At 34.3% G+C, this 24,383-nt stretch overlaps 1 protein-coding gene across 7 annotated transcripts in view; it reads right to left on the minus strand.

Moving 5' to 3' along the window:
- Window positions 1-24,383, minus strand: part of LOC136039876 (Na(+)/citrate cotransporter-like) — a 101,227-nt gene that overhangs the window by 14,792 nt on the left and 62,052 nt on the right. For 3 of the 7 annotated variants that reach the window (XM_065723827.1, XM_065723826.1, XM_065723828.1), the window contains exons 6-12: window positions 17,747-17,887; window positions 14,624-14,746; window positions 12,733-12,855; window positions 9,900-10,094; window positions 6,694-6,788; window positions 5,756-5,842; window positions 609-802 (exon numbers count right to left, since the gene is read on the minus strand). In XM_065723827.1, the coding sequence (XP_065579899.1) occupies window positions 609-802; window positions 5,756-5,842; window positions 6,694-6,788; window positions 9,900-10,094; window positions 12,733-12,855; window positions 14,624-14,746; window positions 17,747-17,887 (958 nt within the window). The remainder of the gene's footprint in view (window positions 1-608; window positions 803-5,755; window positions 5,843-6,693; window positions 6,789-9,899; window positions 10,095-12,732; window positions 12,856-14,623; window positions 14,747-17,746; window positions 17,888-24,383) is intronic. The other 4 variants (XM_065723831.1, XM_065723832.1, XM_065723830.1 and 1 more) reach the window with 3 other exon arrangements.

The following is a 24,383-nucleotide window of genomic DNA, read 5'->3' on the forward strand; positions in this document are numbered from 1 at the left end:
ACAAACACAGAAAAAGTAATTAATCCTAGTAATCCTAGTAATTAATATAGATCAGTACTTGAATGAGGCCTTAACTTTACTCATCCATACAATCTCATAAGTAGTAAGCCAAAGTCTAAATTCTTAGAGAGAAAAACCAAAAAAGACCTAAAATAATCTTTTCTTGGCCAATGAAAAAGACTATGTTAATTAAAACGAAAAGAAATTTTATAAAAATAACTTTTTCCACAAAAGATGCGTTTCGAAGAAAAGTAAAGAGCCATGTTAAGCCAAAGATGAGCGAAATAAAGTCAAGTAGCTTTTCAAGCGTAAGACTACCATAAAACATCATAAAAAATAAATGGAACCCAGAACAAACAGAAATTACAATAAATAAACCAAGTTAAACGCAAAACGAGCATTGGTACAAAGAGAAGCAGAGCTAACACCCCCTATGTATTTTAAAGACCTAAGCAAAGTTGTACAATTTACACAACCAAGGGTGGCAAGAATAAACTGATGGTTTTTGTTGCAATTTCAAGTGAAGCTTACTATTTCTAATATATATATCAATCTAATTGAAAAAATTGATATAATTGAATAAATTGAAAAAAATATAGATAGGTTACCATTTTTGCCAAAACAGGGAGGAGAATATTTGCGGTAGCCGTATTTGAAGCAACTTCTGTGACTATTGCTGTCATAACGCAGACTATAACCAAAATTGCAAACTGTGGAAGTACTTTTAAGCCTTCAAGTTGTATTCCTAGCCAGTCAGAAAGGCCTGAAACCTTTACTGCGTCTGAAAGTGCAAATCCTCCACCTAAAAAAGAGTTATATAATACAAAATATATAATACAATGAAAGATACACAATCTTTATAAGTGAGCAATAATTGTGTGTGTATTTATTTAATTTCTCAAAAACGACTCCCCTTTTTTCGGGAAAATTGGCATCCTGGGATATTCTGGCCTAAAAAAACATCTAGATAGGTCAGAAGTTTGAAAAAATTCGTTAAGAGTCTCAATTTTAGAATAAAAAAATATGTGAGTGACGTCATTTTTATATACATCAGTATTGCAATGACGTCACACATGTCAATATCTGGAAAAACTGAAGATGTTCATGCATGGGAAAGTTTACATTAAATTACTTAAAGAGAAAAAATTGGTAATTGCATAAGTATTTGTATATATTTTGACTAAGGATTACAACAATTCAAAAATATTAAAAAAGAAAATCGACGCGGAACGTCATACTATTTTCATTTCATAGTCCTAGAAAAAATTTCGAAGTTAAAATAAAACATGTCTACAAATGTTCTTATTCTAAAAGAAGAAAATCCTTAACGATAATACGAGTCTATTTGACAATATTATGTTTGACACTGCTATTCCTTGAAAAAATGCTTGTCAAGTAATTTGACAGCAATACAAGTCTGTTCGTTAAAAAAGCAGACGTTTTGTCTAGATTTTTCTTAGGTGTTCCTTGTACTTCGGGGGACAAACAAAAAAATTGCTTCAAAGGGATCTTACACTCCTCGCAACAAATAAGCTGGGGGTAGATTGAAATTTATGAAGGTGTTAAGTGTTGAATAAACAGATTTTACACGAATAATGCACCATATTTTTTCGGAGGATTACAAGGGATTACGACAATTCAAAAATCTTAAGAAAGAAAACCAAAAGTTTTAAGCTTAGTAGATTTCGCTTTTAGAAATCAGACTAGCTTTATTAGTCAAATATCTTTGAACAGATATAGTATGAAAAGATATTAAATTGTTTAAAGAGCAAAGAACTGGTAATTAAAAAAAAAATTGTATATATTTTAACAAGGGATTACAACAATTCAAAAACCTTGAAAAAGAAAACCAAAAGATTGAAGCTTAGTAGAAATCGTTTCTTAGAAATTGGACTTGCTTTAATAATCAAATATACTTGGAAAGACTTAAATATGGAAAAATGGCAAATTGTTTGCGGTTAGATGAAAAGTGACAATGAGAATCAATATATAGAAGCGTACCGAGTGCCGGAGGCCGGTGGCTAGTAATTACAAAAATATTTGTATATATTTTAACAAGGAATTACAACAATTCAATAGCCTTAAAAAAGAAAACTAAAAGTTTAGAGCTTAGCAAAAATCGTTTTTAGTGTTCGGATTTCCTTTAATAATCTAATGTCTTCGAAAAGACTGCAGTATGAAAATACAGCAAATTGTCTCAATTTTTTTTGCGTTTAGAAGACAAGCAACAATAAGAATCCGTATACAAGAAGCCCGCTGCGTGCCAAGTACCGGGGCCCAGCGGCTTCGCCGCCTTGCTCCCAGTACTATATGCATATATAACTATTTATCTATATATGTTCTATGCGTATAAAACAGGTTTTTACATCTCAAAACTGATTAAACGACTAAAACATTCAAGATAAAACCAATAGACGGTTGCAAAGCAATCATTTTAAATAGCTTTTAGAAAAGAGTGAAGAATGCGCTGTCTTCTTAGTGTTTGAGGGGCGGTACTACCACACTTATTCGTCGTAAAAATGCGTAAACATGATAGATTTGTGACATTTAATTAATTCTGGCTGTTTAAAAAGACAATTGTTTAAAAACATTTCTTTTTGCTTTTAAAATTGAATCTTTTCAAATCTATAGAAATATTAATTTGTCAAAAAAATTTTCAAACAAAAACTTGAAAGTTCCAAAAAATTTTCAAACAAGCAGCCCATTAAGTTTTCAGTAAAGAACAAATGACACTCTAGCATTCCGGTTGGCCTGCGGGAGGGGGGCAAACTTACCATTATCGTGGCATTATCTGTTCGTTTTGGCTCTTGCTACATTTATCATTGTATTGTCTATTTGTTTTGTTTCTCCCTTCTCGCTATTTAGTAATATTTGCACTTTCAACATCGACCATCACTGGTCGATGCCTTGATCAATTACTGTCCAATTCGAGCGGCAAATGTTTCAAACCCTTTTTGTTGAACTTTCGCACAGCTGGCCATATTCGTAATATGCTCCTTTTGTATTTGTAAATTTTAAATTATTTGTTTTTTCTTTACTACAATCATAGTCTCTGCAATAAAAGCAGAAAACAAAAACGGACTCTTAATCAAAATTTTCAACAGCCCAAAATAAAGTCGTGTAGTATAATCTTGGTAATTCCAAAGACCTAAAAACCGCGTTTTGTGGCAATCGTTTTTCCAGTTGTTCACTAGAAATAGAGGAGCAATTAAAAAGATGACTAAGAAGGGGTGCTGATGCTTCCTTACTGGGGTTTCAAGTACAGCCAAAAAAAAAAAAATTTAAACTGTCACCCCTAAAAAAAAATACCGAAAAATTGAATTCTAAATGATAGATTAAATATAAAGCATATAGAAAAAGCTATGCAGGTTCGTGAAAATCAAAACTATAAAAAGATGGATTTTGATAAGAACATGCACGTTCAACGTATACACTCCTAGGGCTGATGTTATGTATGCTGAATTTTCAGTTTTACATTTACCCTTCAAAAGTCATTGGCATAAGACAATTTGTGCTTACTAAGGGAAAAGAGTGGTTCTCTTGAAAATATCACTATCAAATTCAAAATATAAAGGAGCCTTATAATGAAAGTTGTTATCTCAACGCTTAATTAATAAATGAACTAAAGCGGATAAATATGGAAACAAATCGAATTGAATAAAAGTGAATCGATAAAAAGTCTATCCTTATTCTCAATTAAATAAAACAAAGATTTTTCAACTGAAAGTAAGGAGCAACATCAAAAATTAAAACGATCAGAAATTATTACGTACATGAAGGGTTTGCCATCTACTAAATACCTCACTCTTTACGCTAAAATTCAATTTTTTGTCCAAATTCTTTGAGAACGACTCTTGAAACACTAGGGCCGCTTAATTAGGATTATAAGCTTTTTTAAAAGTTATAAAAACAGCTTTAGTGTAAAGAGCAACGTATTGAAAGGGAGTTACCCCCTCTTATACGTAATCATCTCTGTTAGTTTCAATTTTAGATGTTTCCTTACTTTCAGTTGAAAAAAACTTGTTTTTTATATTTAATTTCTGGTCGTTTTCAAATAATGCCGGGAAATCTGGCTCCCCTTCCACGGAAAATTTCTTCCCCCACGGAAAATCCCTCCACGGATGTTCCTTCCGCGTAAAAAACTCCCTCCAAGAAAATTCTCCCAAAAAATTCCATTCGAGCTGATAATTCCCCCCGGAAAATTCCGTTCGGATGACTCCGGTTGAAATTTTTTTCTTAACTCACTTCCATTAGAAAGACCTTAATTTCTGGTTGTTTTTAAAATCATGCTGGAGACCCCCCCCCTCCTTGGAAAACTTCAGAATTTCTCCATTGAAGTTTTGGAAAATTCCCCCAGTGTAAAAATTTCCACTGGGAAGTTTGTCCCCCTGAAACTTACCCCTACAGAAAATTTCCCTCGTGGAAAATCCCCCTCCCCCAAAAAATGTCTGTATGCTTCCCAATAATAAATGCTATATTTTAACAACTGGCAAAGGGGCTGTGGGGGATCATGTTATCCTAAAAGGCATACTTACTGGACTTTTCAACTATACTGAACAAAGTAGCTATCTTAAAATTTTGATCGAGCGACTTTGAGAAAAAAGGGTGATGGGAGGGGGGCTAGTTACCCTCCAGTCTTTTAGGTCACTAAAAAGGCGTGCTAGAACTTTTAATTTCTGTTTAAATGAACCCTTTCCCGATATTCTAGGACTATTGGTTTGATGCAATTACCCGTGGGAAAAAACACGTATCTATGATCCTTCTTCTGGAAAAAAAAATTCCCATTTGTGCAGATGGATGCTTGAGTTAAGATTCCTAGACTGTTAAAGGGTGTTTCCCCCTTTTTTCGTAAACCAGGCAAATTTTCTCAGGCTCTTAGCTTTTGATAGGAAAAACGAAACTTAATGAATCTTATACATCTGAATCAGCATAATAATCCAATTCCTTTGAAATATTTATTGATATGAAAATTTAGTTTTTAGAGTTTCGGTTACTATTTAGCTGTGTCGCTTTTACGGTTCGTTACCACGAACTGTTTGATACTTTGGGAATATGAGGCTGACAGGTTTCGTTTGGTTGTGTGTGCTATAGACAATAAAATTACTGTTTGAAACGCAAAGCACTTGCAACGCAAACTGGGAGCATGTATTTGGTTACAGTATACAAGACGGCAGGAAGGGGGGGGGGCTGAAAAACTTACCAGATCTATTTCAGAAAGAACCGATGGGCTCTATTAGAAATCTACAAAAAGAAAAACATGTAGACAAAACTTGCTATGGTTTGAAGATTATTCCAGGTCTCTATCGATTTCTTGAAATTTGTTAACTGGTAAAGGCTTCAAGAAATTCCTCCGAATAAATATGGTGCATTATTCGTGTAAAATCTGTTTATTCAACATTTCACACCTTCATAAATTTCAGATCTACCCCCAAGCTTATCTGTTGTGAGAAGTTTAAGATCCCTTTGAAGTAATTTTTTGTTTGTCCCCCGAAGTACAAGGAACACCTAAGAAAAATCTAGACAAAACGTCTGTTTTTTTAACGAACAGACTTGTATTGCTGTCAAATTACTTGACAAGCATTGTTTCAAGGAAATGTGAGTGACTTTTTGGTTATATAACTAACTCATTTGAGTTAAGGTTCCCTGCAAACTCCTTTATAGTCAGCGCTGAATCAAGCTTGGCAACACTGTATTTCAGTACACTTTTCCACAAAAAATTGTTTAATGGTGCTTGTGCCTTAAAATTTAAGCTTACCTAGAAGAAGAACTATACCCCAAGGTATTTTATCTTGACAAACTTGCCAGTTCAAAAGGGCAGGTCCTGCTTTGACTTTTCCAGTTGCTAGAAATAGATAATAGAAATAGAAGAATTAGATAATAGAAATAGAAGAAAAAATCTTATTCTGATACAGATATAAGACAACGTTGCTTTGAATACTAAATTTGCTTTTGTCTAATCTGATTAATTAAGAAAATACAGAAAAAATTAAAAATATTGAAACAAGTCGAGGGAGTGGATCTTGGGGATTAGAGAAGCAAGACCAGGAGCCAATACAAGTCTTGGGGAGTTATACTGCGAGGAAACTGTTTTAACCCTTTTGGATTTGTTTATGTTTTAAAAGACACGCAGCATTATTTAACCCTTCATAAACTGAAAAAAAAAAATCTCCAAGTATTCCTTAATTCTACCCTTTGATATTCTTAAGATTTTTGCTTCAAATATCACTTTATAGTAGAAATTATGGTGTTAGTTTAATTGATCAACATTTAATTTGTGTCATTCAAAAAGCAGACTGTTTTAATAGTTAATTTTCAGTACGTCTTAAAATTCATTCACAATACTAAGAAACATCTTCAAGAATATTTTTCTGTTACGCTCTTACAAAGCTGTGTCCGACGCAAATCCCAAGATTTTAAAAACTAGCCTTATCCCAATTATTTTCGCAATTTAGCTGTGCTAAAACTTCTAGGAAGCAAACATTTCACAAAAAACGAGTCTAGGGAATAAGTATAAATACAACTTTGGAAATATATGTAGAGAAATACAGTAATTATAGAATTATAGAAATACGTTAACTACTTTAATGCATAATTTTTGAAAAGATTAAAGACATACTAAAACATTTATGTAGTGGTTGAAGGAATTTTGGTTGCTAAAAAAAAGAAAATTGAAGATTAGATAACAAAAATTACCTTCTTTCGGGCGTAAGCACCAGAAATCAGGTTGAGCTGGAATCATAAACATCAAGGTCACAATTAAAATGGCTGCTGTGGCATCTTCAACTTGACTACAAAAAACATATTCAAAATCATATCCAGGAACAGAACTAATAAGGATAAAGTTTATCAAATGTTTGTTTTATCAAGTGTCTGTTATGTTTAAGTGTTCACTTTGCATTTAATATGTTTTTTTTTTGTTCTCTGTCATTTTCCTTCGCTGAGCGACAGGTTCTTAAATCGTTTCGAAGGTGGCTTCTTTAATTGCATATTTTACTTATAAACTGTTCGGAAACTTGTATTACCCACATAGGGCATTGATTTGCTGATTATTTGTCTCACGATCTGTATTACCTCGTTCTGTTTGCTGATTCTTGTGCTAAAATACTGCCATCTTGTTCTAAATATAAACTAACGAGCTACAGGGTTGAGATTTAGAGGTTGCCAATTGAGCCTTAGATCGGTTAGAGTAAAATGCTGCATTAGAAATCCAAGCATTGTTCTTTTTTGGAGGAACTTTTTGAATTAGTTTGTTTGCTAATCTATATTCAACATAATTAGTTTTATATAAACTTTAGCTAAACAAATAAAGAAAATATGTGTCATGTCGGAAGTTAAATATTTCATTCTAAATGACATTAGAATGATATGTTTTCGATGTTCTAATATAATCTAATTATTCTAATATATTTGAATTTTCTTGAAGTGCTCATCAACTAAAGAAGCAACGCAAAAGAGCAAAAGAAGCATTAGCTGGCGATCGTTTATTTATTCCAGCGAGGCAGCGTTACTTTAAGGTAAAAATAGTGCCCCTTAAAAGGCTGATTAAATTTTAATTGCTTACTTATGAGTAAGTTATATTAAGAATATACTAAATTGCAATTTCATTTTATTTTGCAATTTTAGCTTAAAAACAAGGGTTACATATTTTAGTAAGCATAAACCTTAATAGAAAGGTTAAACCTCAGCGAGAAAGGTTAACATTCGTTTGCGGAACTGTCAAAACTTTGTCCTATAGAGGTGCATCTAAAATGAGGTTTCTTGGAAAAATAATCACATATTTTTATCGACAATAACAGTGACAGAAAAGGAAAAGGAGGAGGCTGGTTTCCCTAAAAGACCAGCTTACAAAAAATGTTTTGGAAAAATGTAATGCTTAATAAAATGCTTTTTTGTTATAAATTTTTTGACGATCCATTTCAAAAAATTGAAACTTTACTCGCTATTAGTAGTTCAAAGTGAAATTTAAGATTTTATCATTAATTTTGCCCAACTAAGTAAACAGAGAATTCTCCAAACAATTTAGGAAAAACACAAACACTAAGTAAGGGTAAGTGTCTAGATAAAAATTAAAATGTGAAAAAAGACATATTAGCCTCGCTTATTCATTTGAAGAGATTCAAAAGTGTCCTACTCCTAATGTAGGTTGATGATGACTTCTTGTTGAAGACTAAATATGCACAAAAGGGCAATTGCTTTTTGACTTTGCAGCATGAAGAATCAAAGGGTGTCCGAAAAATTTTGGAGAGAAAGGCCAGAAAACCCGCAACCCATTATGGTGTTACCTCCGAATCCTTGCAAGCTCTTTATTTTAAATTGACTGTAAATATTGTTAAGAACAAAATACGCTTGAAAATGAAATTTTGTCTGAGTAAAATCGAGGGTATTGAAAAGCCTACCATGAAGTTTATCAAAATGCAAATCCCAGACAAAAATCAAGTGTAAGATGTGGGTTTTCATGGAATCTCTAGTCAGTAAAACAGTTGGTCTACAAAGTAAAAACCACCATCAAATCAATGCAACATAGCAGGTTCCAATAAGCCGACAAATCATAGAAGTTAGTTCAAAACAAAACATCATATATTATAACCGGTAATAAGCTGCAAAAGTAATACACAGTGGGGTAAAAAATATTACATAAATATTTAGACTATATAAAAAAGTTGATTTACCAGCCTTGAGAAAGAGGATAAAATAATGGTCAGAGCAAGGAAGAGGGGTGTTCGAAAAAAGGATTTCAGAGTTAGGTGAATTCCTTCTTATGTATTTACTCTAAGACCAACTTCATTTCTTTAAAATCATTCGTATAAAACATATTTCTTGATAACTAATTTTGGGTTTATTTTTGATAAGATAGCTTGAATTATGGAAAGGGCAGCAAGCCTCCCCCACCCCACACTCTTTCCCCCAAAATCCATCTGATAAAAATTTTGAGATAGCCATTTTGTTAAAAGTAGTTCAAAGGTCAGATAAAAAAAAAAAACTCGTGTGTCCACGAAACCCCCCAGGGCCCCGCAAGAGGCGTTGTAAGTAATGCTCTGGGGACACATATGGTTCTTATAGAAGGGATGCTCGTATAAAATTTGGAGAGGGTTCATTTGACTGGTAGTTGAAAGTTTTAATTCACTTTTTAGGAGTCAAAGGACATTAGAGGGTAAATAGCCTCCTTCCTTCCACGTGTCCTATTTTCCTCAGACCCATCTGATAAGATCTTTGCGATAACCTCTTTTTTTAAGTTATGCTCTGAGAGCATATATGGTTCTTATGAAAGAGATACTTATATAAACTTCAGAGAGAGCTCATTTGAAAGGAAATTGATACTTCGAGCTCACTTTTTAAGAGTCAAAAGAGATCTGATGGCAACTAGCTCCTCCCTCCCCGCCAACGGTTTTTTGCCTCAAACTCATCCGATACAAATTTTGAGATAACCATTTTGTTAAAACTAGTTCAAAGATCAGATAAGAAAAACTCCAGTGTCGATACAGCCCCCCAGGGCCCAGGGAAGGCATCCTGATTTAAGCCCTTAGGTATATATGGTTCTTATGGAAGGGATGATCGTGTTAACTTCGTAGAGGGCCCATTTTATTGGAAATTGAAAGTTCTAGTTCACTTTTTAAGAATCAGAAAAGATCGGAGGGCAACTGGGCCCCACGCCCTTTTCCCCAAAACCCATCCGATATAAATTCATAGAGAGCAATTTTTTTTTAAATAGTTAAAAATTAGATAACAAAAAATCGTGTGTAAACACAACCCCTCACGGCCGGGGGGGGGGGGGTGAAGGTGTTGTAAGTTATTTCTTGGGGGTGTATCTCTAAAGAGATTTTGTCCTCGGATCTTTTGTGTCTTAAAAGCTTATGATGCTGATTTGTCAGTACTCCACATTGGATACTTTAAACACTTACATTCCGATTTCATGCCAAGGAGCTGCCCAACCAGGAATAAACTGTGGATCTCTGAAGAACCAAAGTAATGCCAAAATGATGAATAAAGTTAGAACCATTGCTTCGTGAAATGTCATGGGACCCAACTCTTTAAGCTTCATTTTTATTAGAGCTCTCGCCTTTTGCTGTGCTTGCTTATTTTCTCGCTCTGCTTTCCTAAAAGAAAGTAAAAGGCCATGCTTTGAATCTTACAAAAACAAAATTTACGTCTAAAACTAATAGGGCAATTTTCATGACCAAGCTGTGCTTAATTAGCAAGAGAATGTCAATCATAACTAATTGTGAAAATAAAATCCAATTTTTATAACTTTACAGAACAAACTTTACTGTTTTATCAATGCTGCGACCCAGACGGTTTCTCTGATTATTGCAAAAAAGCTAGTGACCAATATTCAAAGCAAAACGAAGGATTTGCAAAAGTATTTGTGAACTTCATTTGTCTGGAATCACAGGGTGGTGTTTAACCCTGGTCCTTTATCTATGAAGTTGAAACTCTGCAGTCTCTTTTAGAGAAGCCAGACAATTCTGTTGGGCTTCAAAGTGGGAAACTGGGGACAGGAGTCATGTCTAAAAAGCTTCAGCAGAGGCATCATTCTTCTTTAAGGTCAAATAATGGAAACTAATTACCAGTAAAAACTATGTGCAATTATTTCACGTGGAATTCAATTGTGGAAGTTTTCCCTTTCCTTAATTTAAAGACATAACATTTGTCTGGCTTGTCTAAAGGGAAACTACTGTCTTCTTTGACTATGAATTACCATTTGGCTATGTTAAAACATCATTTTTTTTCTTTTCTTTTCCATCGAGAATGTTATATTTCTGTGGAGTTTCAACGCAACAAAATTTCCTAAGTTAAAAGAATCCATATGTCTAGTTGCATTGTTTTCTGGCTTCGATTTCTCTGCGAACAGTGTTCTTCCATACAAAAACTAGCAGTCCATGGAAGTACTTCATGTAAGGTATATAGCCTGTTTCTCGCATTAGCAACAACAATTTGACGCCTTATTTCAATACATTTACTGATAATTCTGGCCAAGCTTAGCTTTCACCAAAGCTGGTTCTTAAAGTTTTTGAGGCTGTTGATCACAAATATGGGGCATAAATTAAAATAAAGAAGTTCAAAAGCATAGCCTAGTAAATATATCTTTCATAAAGAATTTATGATTGTTGCTAAAAAAAGGTGGAGGCGCCAAATCTGTGCCTTTCCAAAAGACCACCACAGCAATGAAGTTATCCAATTAAAACAGAGGCTTCATAGGTGGAGACTAATAGACAAATGGATATGTTACGCCTTGTTGAATCACAGGAGTTCCATCTCTATGACTGGATCTCCCAAAGAAAGCCTCCTACTTCAACTATCACTATTGTCATGACTACTTTTACCACCGCTGCTGCCCTCCCCCAACCCTTCTCAATACACCTGTGCCTATATTGGTAGTTATAACCAGAATTGTATCCAAGACGAGTACTACTATGACGGCCATTCCTACCACGACGACTAATACCAAATTCCACTGCTAATTAATATTAATTATCATAGCTAATAATAACTGGTAGCAAGCACTACAACTATTAACAAAAAAAATGCCAATTATCAAAGAACTGAAACTGAGCAATATTGTAATAAATTGATTATAAAAACGTTGTTATTTTTTCAGCAGTTTAGAATTTTTTTTTGTTTCTGCATAAGACAAATTTTGTCATCATTTTATAGCAGAGAATCATCTTTGTCCATCTATCAAATTATATTTTGCATATGCTTTACATTGTTCTTAAAGATTGAAAGAAGTTAAAAAAATCAGTCAAAAACTGTTAAAAGTAATTTTAACAATCCCTTGCCTCCTCCAGTTTCAATTGAATAGACACTGTTAATGCGTCTTTGCGAGTCATGTTCCTTCAGGGGTCATTATGGGAATTGTTCTTAAGATTGTTCTTATTGTCGTTAAGATTTTATTCATTTATAAGTTAAAATATAGAGTGAAACTTGGAAAAATTTAGCGTTACTAATGTATCCACTCACAAATTAAAATTATAGCTTTAAGAAGTATACAATATTATAAAACTAAACTTTAAATCCTTCGTGTCTTAGCCCCTTTTCCAGGATAGCCAATTAACCCGAGATACAGAATGCAAATTGATATTATCCATATTAAAGAAACTGGTTGAAAAGACATTCGATCTATGGAATGGCATAGAGGAAAAGGACTCCAATTGCGGGTAGTAGGCAATTAAAACAAATTCAACGAAATATTTTACCAGAAAAGAAGGTCTTAAACTTCGCAGAAATCTTAGCATATTTCCTTTGGAAAACTCTCTATAGTGTCACATCACTAATGCTTTAAGTCCAGTTATCCCACTATTCAGCTTCTTCTTCTTGCCGAAGGATTATTTTAGCGTCGATCTGTTGGATTTTCTGTCGAAAAAATTGATTGACAGGTTTTAAAGAATGACATTGCTTTGGAGACCGTTCCTATTGAAGTGCGGTGTTTGATAAGGCTATTTTTCAAGTATTCAGTGCGAAGTGTCCGATATTACAGGTAGTCAGAGCTAGGCGTGTTCCTGCAGATTCTCCTTGTTGCCTCCATAAGCGAGCTCGAGATAACTCGTCAGAGGAAGTGTATTTAATGCGTAGTGCTTTTAGAAAACCACCATTGATGCTACGCATATTTGCGGTTACATGTTACCTGTTACCTATCACTTTGCGGTTGTGATGACACTGGTTTACATGTTACCTGCCAATACAAAGTAAATGATAAAAACATGACATTCCTAGCGAAAATGGAAGAAAACTTACCAGTCAAAGCCGATAAATAGTAATTGAAGCCAAATCCAAGCAATGAAAACGTTGATTAGCATTCCGGGAACATTGAAAGCCATCCAAGTGGCGAAATTCATGTCAGTTTGTTCAGGGTATAAACTAGGAGATCGAAGAAAATGAAACAATGTAAACACAGGCGTTAGAAATTTCTCCAAGAAGCTGAATTAAGGTCTGAGTTTGGCCAGAATTAAGTTTTTGGCACATGGCAGAAATTTAAGAAAAGGCCAAAGAGTATTGGCCATCGTGAATACTTCTAATAATTACATACAATAAATTAGACTTAATTGAAAATGACAAGTCTTGATTATTTTCATTGATTACTCTGTAACATTGTATATTGATTATTTTACACTCCTTCAACCTCAGGGTGTATTCATAAATCAATAAGATTATTTGGTCTAACTTATATGGAAACCTAAACTAATCGCTCTAGGTATGAGAAATTATGAAAGTAATTAACTAACAAACATAGTTTTCTGATAGAAGCAAAGAGCAAAGTTGAAATTGAAAACGAATAACAATTATTGCTTCACACTACAAGCACTATTTATCTATAAATGTAATTGAAAAAAGCTAACTCGACTAAACTAACTCATGATATTTTTTACATCTGTAAAACTGCGAAGAACTGGCGGTTTGGTACATTTTTGTTTACAACAATATACGATTTTGTACAGCAGAAATATAAGCCGTGCTTAGGAGGTTTTAGAGATGTTTTTGTATAATTTATATCCAAACTTTGAGATGACTTGCTGATCAAAATTTTGAAGAAAAAAAGTATCTTTATTTCTAAAGAAAAAGTATCTGGGCATATGTAAAAATTTAGACCAACATTGGAAAAATTCAAATCATAGTATGAAATTCTCAGTGCTATAGGCAAAAATAGCATGAGTTCTGTTTTTTTTTATTATGGTTACTTAATCTTTGATTGCAGATGCTGCCAAATTGCAACGGCTAATAATGCAAAAAACAATGTAACGGCTGAGGAGAACAATAAGTTGCGATACAAATAATTTGTAATTTTGTACTCTCTTAATAAATTTTCAGTGGCGATAATTAAATTTCTTCTTTTTAACTTAAAATTTTCGGAAAATTTAAATCATTTAAATAATATTAATTTCATGGCTGGTGAAAAACTATCGAGATTCTTATAAATTTGTCTTCTTTCTGCAGGCTACCTAAGGGCTTCCTTTTTCCAGCCGAAAATGATGTTAAGAACAAGTCACGAGCCCGTCTTACATTCTAAAATAAGAAAAAAAACAATGACTAATTTGGAATTGCAATTTGAACGAAAGGGTCATCAGTGATTTTATTTTACCAAACAGAAAAATTTGTTATTCTATAAATGCACAAAATTATGCTAGTTTGAACAAAATTGATTTTTTCATAACAAGATGCTACTGATGAACGAGTAAAATTACAAGAAAGTTAGCTTTTATTCAGTCAGAGCTTATCCAAATTTGAGGCAGAAGGAAATATTTTACATTGAAAATGTGGAAAATGATACCTGTTTTTTCTTATTTCAAAAGCAGAACTTCAATATGAAACTGCCTTAAGATTCACAGAAAATGGCTCACTTTATGAAAAGCTCCAATTTTTTAAATAATCGTTCCGTCACTAGGACTACTGAGCTATAAAGCTAACTTACACAATAATTGTGCCGCAATAGTTGATCGTCAAAAGTAAATTATAATTGTTAAAAGCTAAACTCTGAATGAACCCTAAGAAGTGTGCATAGAAAACCAGAAATCTGTTGGCAACAAAAAAGAGAAAGAAAGAAAAAGACTAAGAGAAAAAGAGGGAAAGAGAAATAATAAGCAAGATTTAAAAATGACATGCACAAAAAGGGTTAGTGGGTTAATCTTACGTGGCTAGGATGCCTTTAAATGCAAGCTGAGGGGATGAGCCTATTATTGTCCCAGTCCCTCCAATATTAGCAGAATAGGCGACGGCGAGTAAAGAAGCACGCAAGACATTCTTCTTACTTCTCCTAAAATAGCATATATGATTAGTATACTTTACAAGATGTTTCTAGTTTATGTCATGCAACGGGCCTGTTTTTACTATCTCTCTTTTTTTTGGAAAAGATAGTAAATGAGAGCTGATGTTTTCATTTTGAATTAGAAAAAAAGATCTGGCTCATAGAGCTCAGATAGTACACCTTGAACCATATAATAATAAAAAAAATGATAAAACAAATGAAAGTGAATAGTAAAAATAAGTAACAAATGAAAGTAAAGAGCGACGTTATTCCTTAAAAAGAATAAAAATTATTTTGTATATGAGAGGAACCTCCGTTCCCGAGCCTCCACTTTTCGCGGCAAAAATTTTATCGATGCTTAGCCGAAAGACCCTTCGATTGTAACAAATACAATTCAATATGATTGACGAAATTTACTATTGAATACCACCAGTCAACTGCTTGTCCACAAATAAACCTTGATTTTGTTCTTTAGGCGTTTTTACATTAAATTGCATATCATTTATTTTTTCTCAATAAGGAATACTTGAGTAATTATTTAGTTTTACTTTCTTTATAGAGCGTTGACACATGTGCAGGTTGCATCAGCAACATGCTGATGCGTCTATGACCCAATTTTGTTATTTCTAAACGCCAATTTAAAAAAAAATATAGTTTTCTTATGCATAGCTGCCCTAGTTATGTTGAAAGTTGAGGGTTTAAGAACTTAGATGTATTTCATGGGAAAATCTTATGCACCAATTTTAATAGGGTCACGAGTATTCCAAAAATTGAACAGAATGGAGTATAACTTCCGGTAATACTTCTGATAATGGAAGGTTCTGACAATAATTGTAGAAAATAACGCTCACTGTTTTTTTTTTACTGATATTTTTTGTGTCTTCCGAAAATCTGGTAATTTTTAGGGTTAGATTGCTTTAATTTGAGCTCAACATTCAAATGAACCAGAAATTTTTTCTAAAAAGGGTATATTGAAACATGATTCTCTTAACGCTTGGGTTTCTTTTTAAGATCTAAAGAAAACTGAGGGCTAATAAAAGCGTAATGGAATACGGTGAAACAATTGTCTTATAACAAATAAAACTTCCAAAGCTCAGGTTGTTCTGATGTGAAGGTGTGGGGCCTGAAAATCTTTTCCATAAGATATTGGAGGTAATTATTAGCGCATTTGAAAGTGTTATAATTTAATTATGATCACAGTGTGATTCATATGATTCAGCCATATTAAGCTGGTATATAAACGACAGCTAACAATATTTTAGATGGTAGTTTATACAGGCTCTAAATCTTTAATGTATGAGGTCAAGTTTTTGTGTGCATAAAACACTAGAAATGATTACCTAGAGCTTTATCAGAGCTTTCGTCTTATTCCACCAGCAACAATTATAGGGTGATTCACAAGTATTTTTTTTAATCTATAGCCATAAGAAACATGCCAATAAGAATAAAGCATTTTAAAGCCCTTTGCATGGTAACCTTTTATTGTTACAAAGGGTTGCAAAGAGCTTTAAAATTCTTTATTCTTATGGACCAGGGACCAACGCTTCACGGACCAACGTTGGCAGAGCTTAGAACGTTCCAAATATTATACGTAAGTCTTCAAAGGTTGCATTAGCTTAACCCAAGAGTTGTTATTTGGCTTCAAATCCTTCTAAAGTATGAAAAATTAGACAAACTGTGTAAAATATTTACTTTTAGTGTATACAATGATAAAGTACCTTTTCTGTAGTAGTACCTTCCCTCCAAATGAGTTCAAAGTTTACTAAAGAGAAGTCATGATTTAGTCTAATGTTTCAATATCATGGTAAAGATATGAAACAATATAAATTATTTAAGGGCTTTAAACCTTACGAAACTTAATGCCTTAGATAAACTTTATTACTTTTTCGTGAGAAAAAGTGTGCAAATGGCAAATTAAACAACTAATTTGAATATGATATAAGCCAAATTCAAACAAATTTGTTTGTATAAATACTTGGGCGGCTTAGCATAATAATCTGGACGCTGGCGCAAATGCTCTTCTTCAAAGAATGATGGCAGCCATTGGGACGGAATTCTGGGAAGCATTACTTGAAATAGTGTTGCATTATTTGAAACACAGACTTTAATATTGTCAATGTTCTTCCATTAAAAATGGAATTTTGTTACCTGATATATGTTCCCTATAACTAGGGTCGGTCTATCTTAGTTATTTATCTAACTCTGTTAGTGTTGTTGAATGTCATCCGTTCCTTTTGAGTGTGTTTATTTGCCTATGTTCACTGCAATTTATTAATGTGAAGTCTTTGTTTCTTCCTATTTTTTTTTTTTCACTCCTCTCCGGCTAGTGCTTTGTGTACTTATTTTAGAACAATAAAATTTATTTCATTTATTCGTATTTAGTCAAAAGGCTATAAATACCATGTTTACTTTAAAACAATGTGCTATATAAATGCTGTGTGAAGTTCATTAAATGAAAAATATTTAGATTGTTTCCGTTTTTCGATTTGTAATCTTTATTTTTCTAATTAAGAAGAGAAAAATCCGAAATGTGCATTTATATGTAAAAGAAAAACTATTAGGAAAATTTTCATTTTATTAATTACAAAGACTAGAATCGCACAAAGAGAGAGAGGTAGCATCTAGAAAAAACCCTGGACAAAAAATAACTAATCAAAAAACACAATATTGCCAGATTACAAACATAGCTCTGTGCAACGGTAAAAACAGTAAAACCATTATATCTGATATCATTTAGCTTAAAACCAGATGTACCGTATGGGAAAGGTTTATTGTAATAATTTTTACTAGATTTAGAAGTGTAAAATTAGGTGTTGTTTAATTCGACTCATCCAGAATTGAGCTGACACTTCTGAAGCTCTTATTAGAATTAGAGAAATAGAGAAAACAAGCCTTATATTATATCAATCTATGCCTTGATTAGTGAATTATAATAGCTTAAGTAACTAACTACAAAAACTGGATAAACAGATGCTTCCAGACTTAACTAGTCATGCAATACCAACTCACGAATTTAGAGTGGCTTTCATGGCCAGGTTTGGAGGTGTGCCGGTAAGTGTACCCGTGCCACCAATATTAGATGAAAACGATACTGAAAACATCATCGCATCTCTAGTATTTTTCTGTCCAACTTCTTCATCTGACACCTTCCTTCATAAGATAAATAATTTGTAGGATTTGGTGCATTTCCATTAATTAAGAAAAATAAGTCATTGAAAAAAATCTAATGAATAACAAGATAAGCTTGACACTTATATAAGTAAAAATAAGGCTCAAATGGTTTTACTGACAAAAATAAAACAAAACTTTGCAAAAAAGCTTGCCCGACAGACACATTAAGCTTTTCGATGAAAAATAATGAAGAATTGAAGGATTCATTTCTACCTGTTCTTGAACAGAAATCAAAAAGGGAAACAATGATTTGAGGAGGAGGAGGAGAGATATTGAAGGTATGGTAATTAAACTTATCTTAGAACAGAGCTGTTTTGAAAAAAATGGAAATTGTTTCAATGGTTTTATCTTTAACAAAGTAAGATTTAAAGCAAACATTTCTTTTTTTAATTTGAAGACATCATAGAAAAAAACTAGACCTACGTTGCCCGGGCAACGTGAAGTGTTGCGGCAACCTTTGTCCGGCTTCGCCGACTAAAGTGTTGCGAGAACAACACTTTTTTTTTCTTCGCTATCGATCAGTAATCGCATGATCAAAGGCTATTCCACAGCGTTGAAAAATCTACAACAAAATTGTATTGAAAGAAGGGACTAAATTGACTTTGCAACCACTTGAAGTTTATCCTTTTCAATCGTAGACACCGTGACGGATGAAAACTCGGAACAATATCTTATACAATCTAGTTGGTATTATAAAGCCATTCCTAATTTTTCAGGATCAAAATACCATAGATGACATTCTATTAATTATTACGAAACAATCTCATTGTTTTACATTCTCGTTTGTGCATGTTTCTTCACTATCGGTTAAGTGATGAAGTTGTCCCCCTATTGAAGTTTTTAAAACGGTATGTTCAAACAAGAACGCAATCAGTTATCACACGACCAAAGGCTATTCCTCAGCGTTGAAAAACAACAACTACAAAATAATATCGAAAGAAGGGACTAAATGGACTTTGCAGTCACTTGAACTTTATCTTTTTCAATTGTAGAAATCTTGACGGGTGAAAACTTGGAATAATATCTTATATAATCTAGTTGGTAATATAAAGCTATCCGTAACTTTTCAGGATTAAAATACCATAGGTTACACTAATTATTACGAATCTGCCTCATTGTTTTACGTTATCGTTTGTACCCGATGCGTAAACACTTAATTCTGTCAGATTTAAAGAGATCGAATACAATGTGCACAAATTTGCACAAATTTCTAGCCCAAAGTGAACAGATTCTTACTTACAAGTCCCTCTCCCGTGATAGACATCAAGTTCACCGGAAACAAATAAATTGGTACACCAACTAGCATAAGTTGCAAACCCCTCATCGCTGAAAATGATTGTAGCCCAACAGCCGATTATTACTTACAAGTCCTCACCATGTCTTACCACTGGATCCAAATTGGTTTAGCCATCAAATACACCGGAAACAAATAATAAGTACACCGACTAGCAAAAGTGGCAAACCCCTCATTGCCGAGGGTGATTATTACCTAACAGCCGACTGTTGCTTACAAGTTCTCTATATGTCTCACAATCTGTATCGACCTAGATTTCTTTTCATTGTGTACCTTACTACTGAAGTTGTCAACTCCTTGAAACTTTCAAACTGTTATACATCATGAAGGAATTTTTGTACCAAAAACAGGATGTCATATGCTTAGATCAGCTCATCAAAGGCAAAGGATAAGCTCCAATTTCTTTAGCAATGAGAGCACTTTTAAAGTTTATTAGGCACATCTGATACCATTTCTCTACCGCAATCCCAAGTCCGAACAAGAGCTAAGAGCTCATATGGCACTTGTGATTAGGCAAGAAGAGCTAAGAGCCAAGAGATCATATGGTATGAGCTCTATCAAAATTCTATGAATCAATAGATTGATTTAAAAGGAAATTAAGAGGCTTAATGCCGGTAAGGATTTAAAATAAGAGCTCTGAGTCACGAAGTCCTTCTAAATATCAAAATTCATTAAGATCCAATAACCCACTCGTAAGTTATAAATACCTATTTTTTTCTAATTTTTCCTCTCCCTTTAGCCCCCCAGAAGGTCGAATCTGGGAAAACGACTTTATCAAGTCAATTTGTGCAGGTCCCTGACACGCCTACCGATTTTCATCGTCTTAGCACGTCCAGAAGCACCTGACTCGCCCTAATCACTGAGCCCCTGCCCCTAAATCCCCCAAAGAGAGCGAATACAGCACGGTTCCGTCAATCACGTATAAAGGACATTTGCTTATTCTATCCACCAAGTTTCATCCCGATTCCTCCACTCCAAGTGTTTTCCAAGATTTCCCCCTCCAACTCCCACAATGTCAAAGATCTGGTCGGGATTTGAAATAAGAGCTCTGAGACATGGATTCCTTTTAAATATCAAATTTAATTAAAATCCGATCACCTATTCGTAAGATAAAAATACCCCAATTTTCACTTTTTTAAAGAATTCCGGTTTCACCCTCCACCCCCCCCAATGTCACAGGATCTGGTCAGAATTCAAAGTTAGAACTTTAAAGCACAAGATCCTTCTAAATATCAATTTTCATTAAGATCTGATCACCCTTTCGTAAATTACAAATGCCTCATTTTTCCAAATTACAACCCCCCCCCCAACTCCACCAATGAAAGCATATCTGGTCCAGTTATGTCAGTCATGTATCTTAGACATGTTTTTATTCTTCCCATCCAGTTTCATCCTGATCTCACCGCTTTAAGTATTTTCTAAGATTTCCGGTTCCCCAACTACCCCCCCCCCCAATTACGCTGGATCCTGTTGAGATTTAAAATAAGATATCTGATTTACGAGGTCCTTCTAAATATGGAGTTTCATGAAGATCCGATCACTCCTTCGTAAGTTAAAAATACATCATTTTTTCTGATTTTTTAGAATACCCCCCCCCCCCCAATAGAGCGGATCCGTTCCAATTATGTAAATCACGTATCTAAGACTTCTGCTTGTTTTTACCACCAAGTTTCATCCCCATCCCTCCAATCTAAGCGTTTTCCATGATTTTAGGTTCCCCCACTTTAAACACCCCCAATGTCACCAGATCCAGTCTTGATTTAAAATAAGAGCTTTCAGACACGATATCCTTCTAAATATCAAATTTCATTGAGATCCGATAACCCGTTCGTAAGTTAAAAATACCTCATTTTTTCTAATTTTTAGAATAGCCCCCCCCCCAACTAATCCAAAGAGAGCAGATTCGTTCCGGCTAGGTCAATCATGTATCTGGGACTTGTGGTTATTTTCACCATCAAGTTTCATCCCAATCCCTCCAATCTAAGTGTTTTCCAAGTTTTTAGGGTTCCCCCTCCCAACTCTCCCCCTCAATGTCACAAGATCTGGTTGGGATTTAAATTAACAGTTCTGAGACACGATATCTTTTCAAACATTAAATTTCATCAAGATCTGATCAACCGTTCGTTAGTTAAAAATACTTAAATTTTTCTATTCCTTCCGAATTAACGGGCCCCCACTCCCCCCAGATGGTCAAATCGGGAAAAAGACTATTTCTAATTTAATCTGGTCAGGTCCCTCGTACGCCTGCCAAATTTCATCGTCATAGCTTACCTTGAAGTGCCTAAAGTAGCAAAACCGGGACCGACAGACCGACAGACAGACAGACCGACAGAATTTGCGATTGCTATATGTCACTTGGTTAATACCAAGTGCCATAAAAACCGAATGATAAACTCAACTGAAATCACGAACAGAAATGGGTAGAAACAATAGATGGCAGTACTTTCGGACCCGTGGGAAAATGCCACATTTTTCCTTCTGTAATTTTTTTTATTTATCACTCACAAAAGATATATTGGCTGTGGGGCCGGGTAACTGCTGCATATATTTAACACTTATATATTTTAGTCAACCTTCAATTTGAAAGTAGTGCCTGCCTGCTTGCCTGCTACAACGAAGCTTTCCACTCGAAAGCAGAAACATGGTTTCATGAAACAAAAGCTTGGCTGCACAACTTCAGATACTCCTCTCTGACATAGGATATATATAACTCCACTTCACTTCGCACACTATAGGCTCTGGCTCGTGGACAAGCAAAAACCATACTTTTTGGCCCAAGGCAAGAGTTCTGCGGAGCTTTCCAAAATGTAATTTCATATTCATCAATCCGGCCTGAGGTTCACACTTTCCGTAAAACCGCACAGGTTAGATCCTTACCAGTTTCCAGGAATAAGCTGAGATCGGCGGCATAGGAAAACAAAAACAAACGGGACAAAACCAAAGTGTTGCTCTCGCAACACAGAAACTCTGTACAATGAACCGACATGAAGTTGTTTTCAGATTAAAATTCATTCTGACTCTCTTGGCTACCAATAGTATTACTACAGAAAACAGTTTTTGTCGTTTAAGGAAATTTTCGGAACCACATATACGATTCTTTGCATGTAAACACGATTATTTGGCAAGATGTACAATGTTGCAGCTGTGCGCGAGTTCCGGTTAAAATCCATCGATTTTGCAAAATATCATACAAGTTCATGAATCTCAGTCTCGTCGATAATTTTGATCAATAAATCACATCAAATCAATAGGCTGGGTAAAATCGAAATGGATACTGAAAGATTGATTTCGTCAACCAGAAATTATAGAATACTTTCCTGTAAAGCTGATAAAGACCATTTGAATAGGTTGCTTGTAGTGAAAGCATGGGCTTAAGTCTCATAAGAAGTTGATTTGAGATAATTGAGATAACTATCGAGATAACTAGGCTTAGTTTGAAAAAAAGTATAAGCCAGTTTGTTTGATTTTGTACAATATAACCTGGGCTCCGTGCAAAAAGGCGTTCATTGGGCATAGAAGCTAAACATCTAGGCTAACATAAAGCAGGTTGATCCTAACAGCGGTACTTCTGAGTAGTCAACTGGTTTCACTTAAGCTTCACAAATACTTCCGTTAATTTTTTTAATTATATTTTGAGTAGAGTTCGAAAGCTGTAGGCTCACATCGAAGAGCAGGCCCGCGATCTCTATAAAGTGCTTCAATACAAAGTGTCACTTCAAAACTTAAGAAATAATCAGATCAAAAAATATAATAAAGAAATTTAAATCAGTGTTTATTAATATATCAGCATTTGTCAGTGTTTGTAGCTAAAAAGTCAAATCTAAGCATGATTGTCTCATTTGATTCCATATTACCCTCAATTTCTACCGATATGACACTTTTTTGGCTTTGACGTCTAACAGGCTGGTTTTCTTTTCCAAATTTTCAGATTCAAACTTTCCAATATGTTCAATATGCCTTTTAAATACTGTTGCAAATCAGGATTGTAGGCCAAATAAGAATGTAGACAGTAGACAGTAGTTGCACTACAAAACAAGAACTACTTCACCGGGTAGTTGCACCGGGCTAGATTCAGTGTTGCAAAGCCCATCATCATTAGAACCCTTATAGTACTTTCGTTAAAAGGTTTGACGTCGAAATTCACAACAAAAAGAATAAACCTCAAAAACAAAAAGAAATATGTTCAATATGCCTTTTAAATTCTGTTGCAAATCATGATTGTAGGCCAAATAAGAATGTAGACTGTAATTGCACTACAAAACAGCAGCTACTGGGAGTAGTTGCACTGGGCTAGATTCAGTGTTGCAAAGACCATCAACATTAGAACCCTTATAGTACTTTTGTCAAAAGGTTTGACGTCCAAAGTCACAACAAAAAGAATAAAGCTCTCAAATAGCATCCATGTTATATCTTAATAGAATTTTAGTACCGTGATTATGATTTATTTTGCATGATAGGCAAATCGAGCAACCGAAACCAGGAGTACCAAATCGAGCAACCATAACCTCTCCAGTACCCGCTTTGCAAACCGAACAACAAACTAGTTTTACCACTTTAAACTCAATCATGGTTGCGCCAGTAGCTGTAACCTAGTAAAGAGCGAACCACTGCCCAAATTAACCAAAAGTTGAAAAAGGCCTTTTGAAAAAGCTGCCTAATGAGGAAAAATTGTCACATGACACTGACTCAGGAATCGTAACTTTTATTTTGGTTAATCTTGAAAGTAGAAGTTTATTGCGAAAACTAATTTATGATGATTTTGAAAAAGAGCCTGAAGCCCCTTGGAAATGGTGTCACATCAAAATGAAACTTGCACCAATGGAATCAGCATGGTCTAAAACATTTTGTAGGATAATTAAAGTCCCCCTTGTTGAACAACAAGTCACTTTTTTGCATGGGTACCTCATTCGATTGGATATTATGCGTTCTAGTTCTAATAATAATCCTTCCCCCTCCAACACAATTATCCTATGAAGACATCAGATAAAAATTTAGGAGAAGACTTTTGTTAAAAGTCAAATAACTATACCTCTGGGGTGACAAAGCCCCCGAAGCAAGGGCTAAAGGCTTTGCATGTTGCTGATTGATTTCATATAAGGTTTATTATCGTTGAGAGAGGGCATGTCTGGTCCTGTGTTTCCAAAAAGGCTTAAGGCATAAACATGAAACTTTAAGGAAATA

Source organism: Artemia franciscana, chromosome 20, assembly GCF_032884065.1.
Source record: "Artemia franciscana chromosome 20, ASM3288406v1, whole genome shotgun sequence".
NCBI lineage: Eukaryota > Metazoa > Arthropoda > Branchiopoda > Anostraca > Artemiidae > Artemia > Artemia franciscana.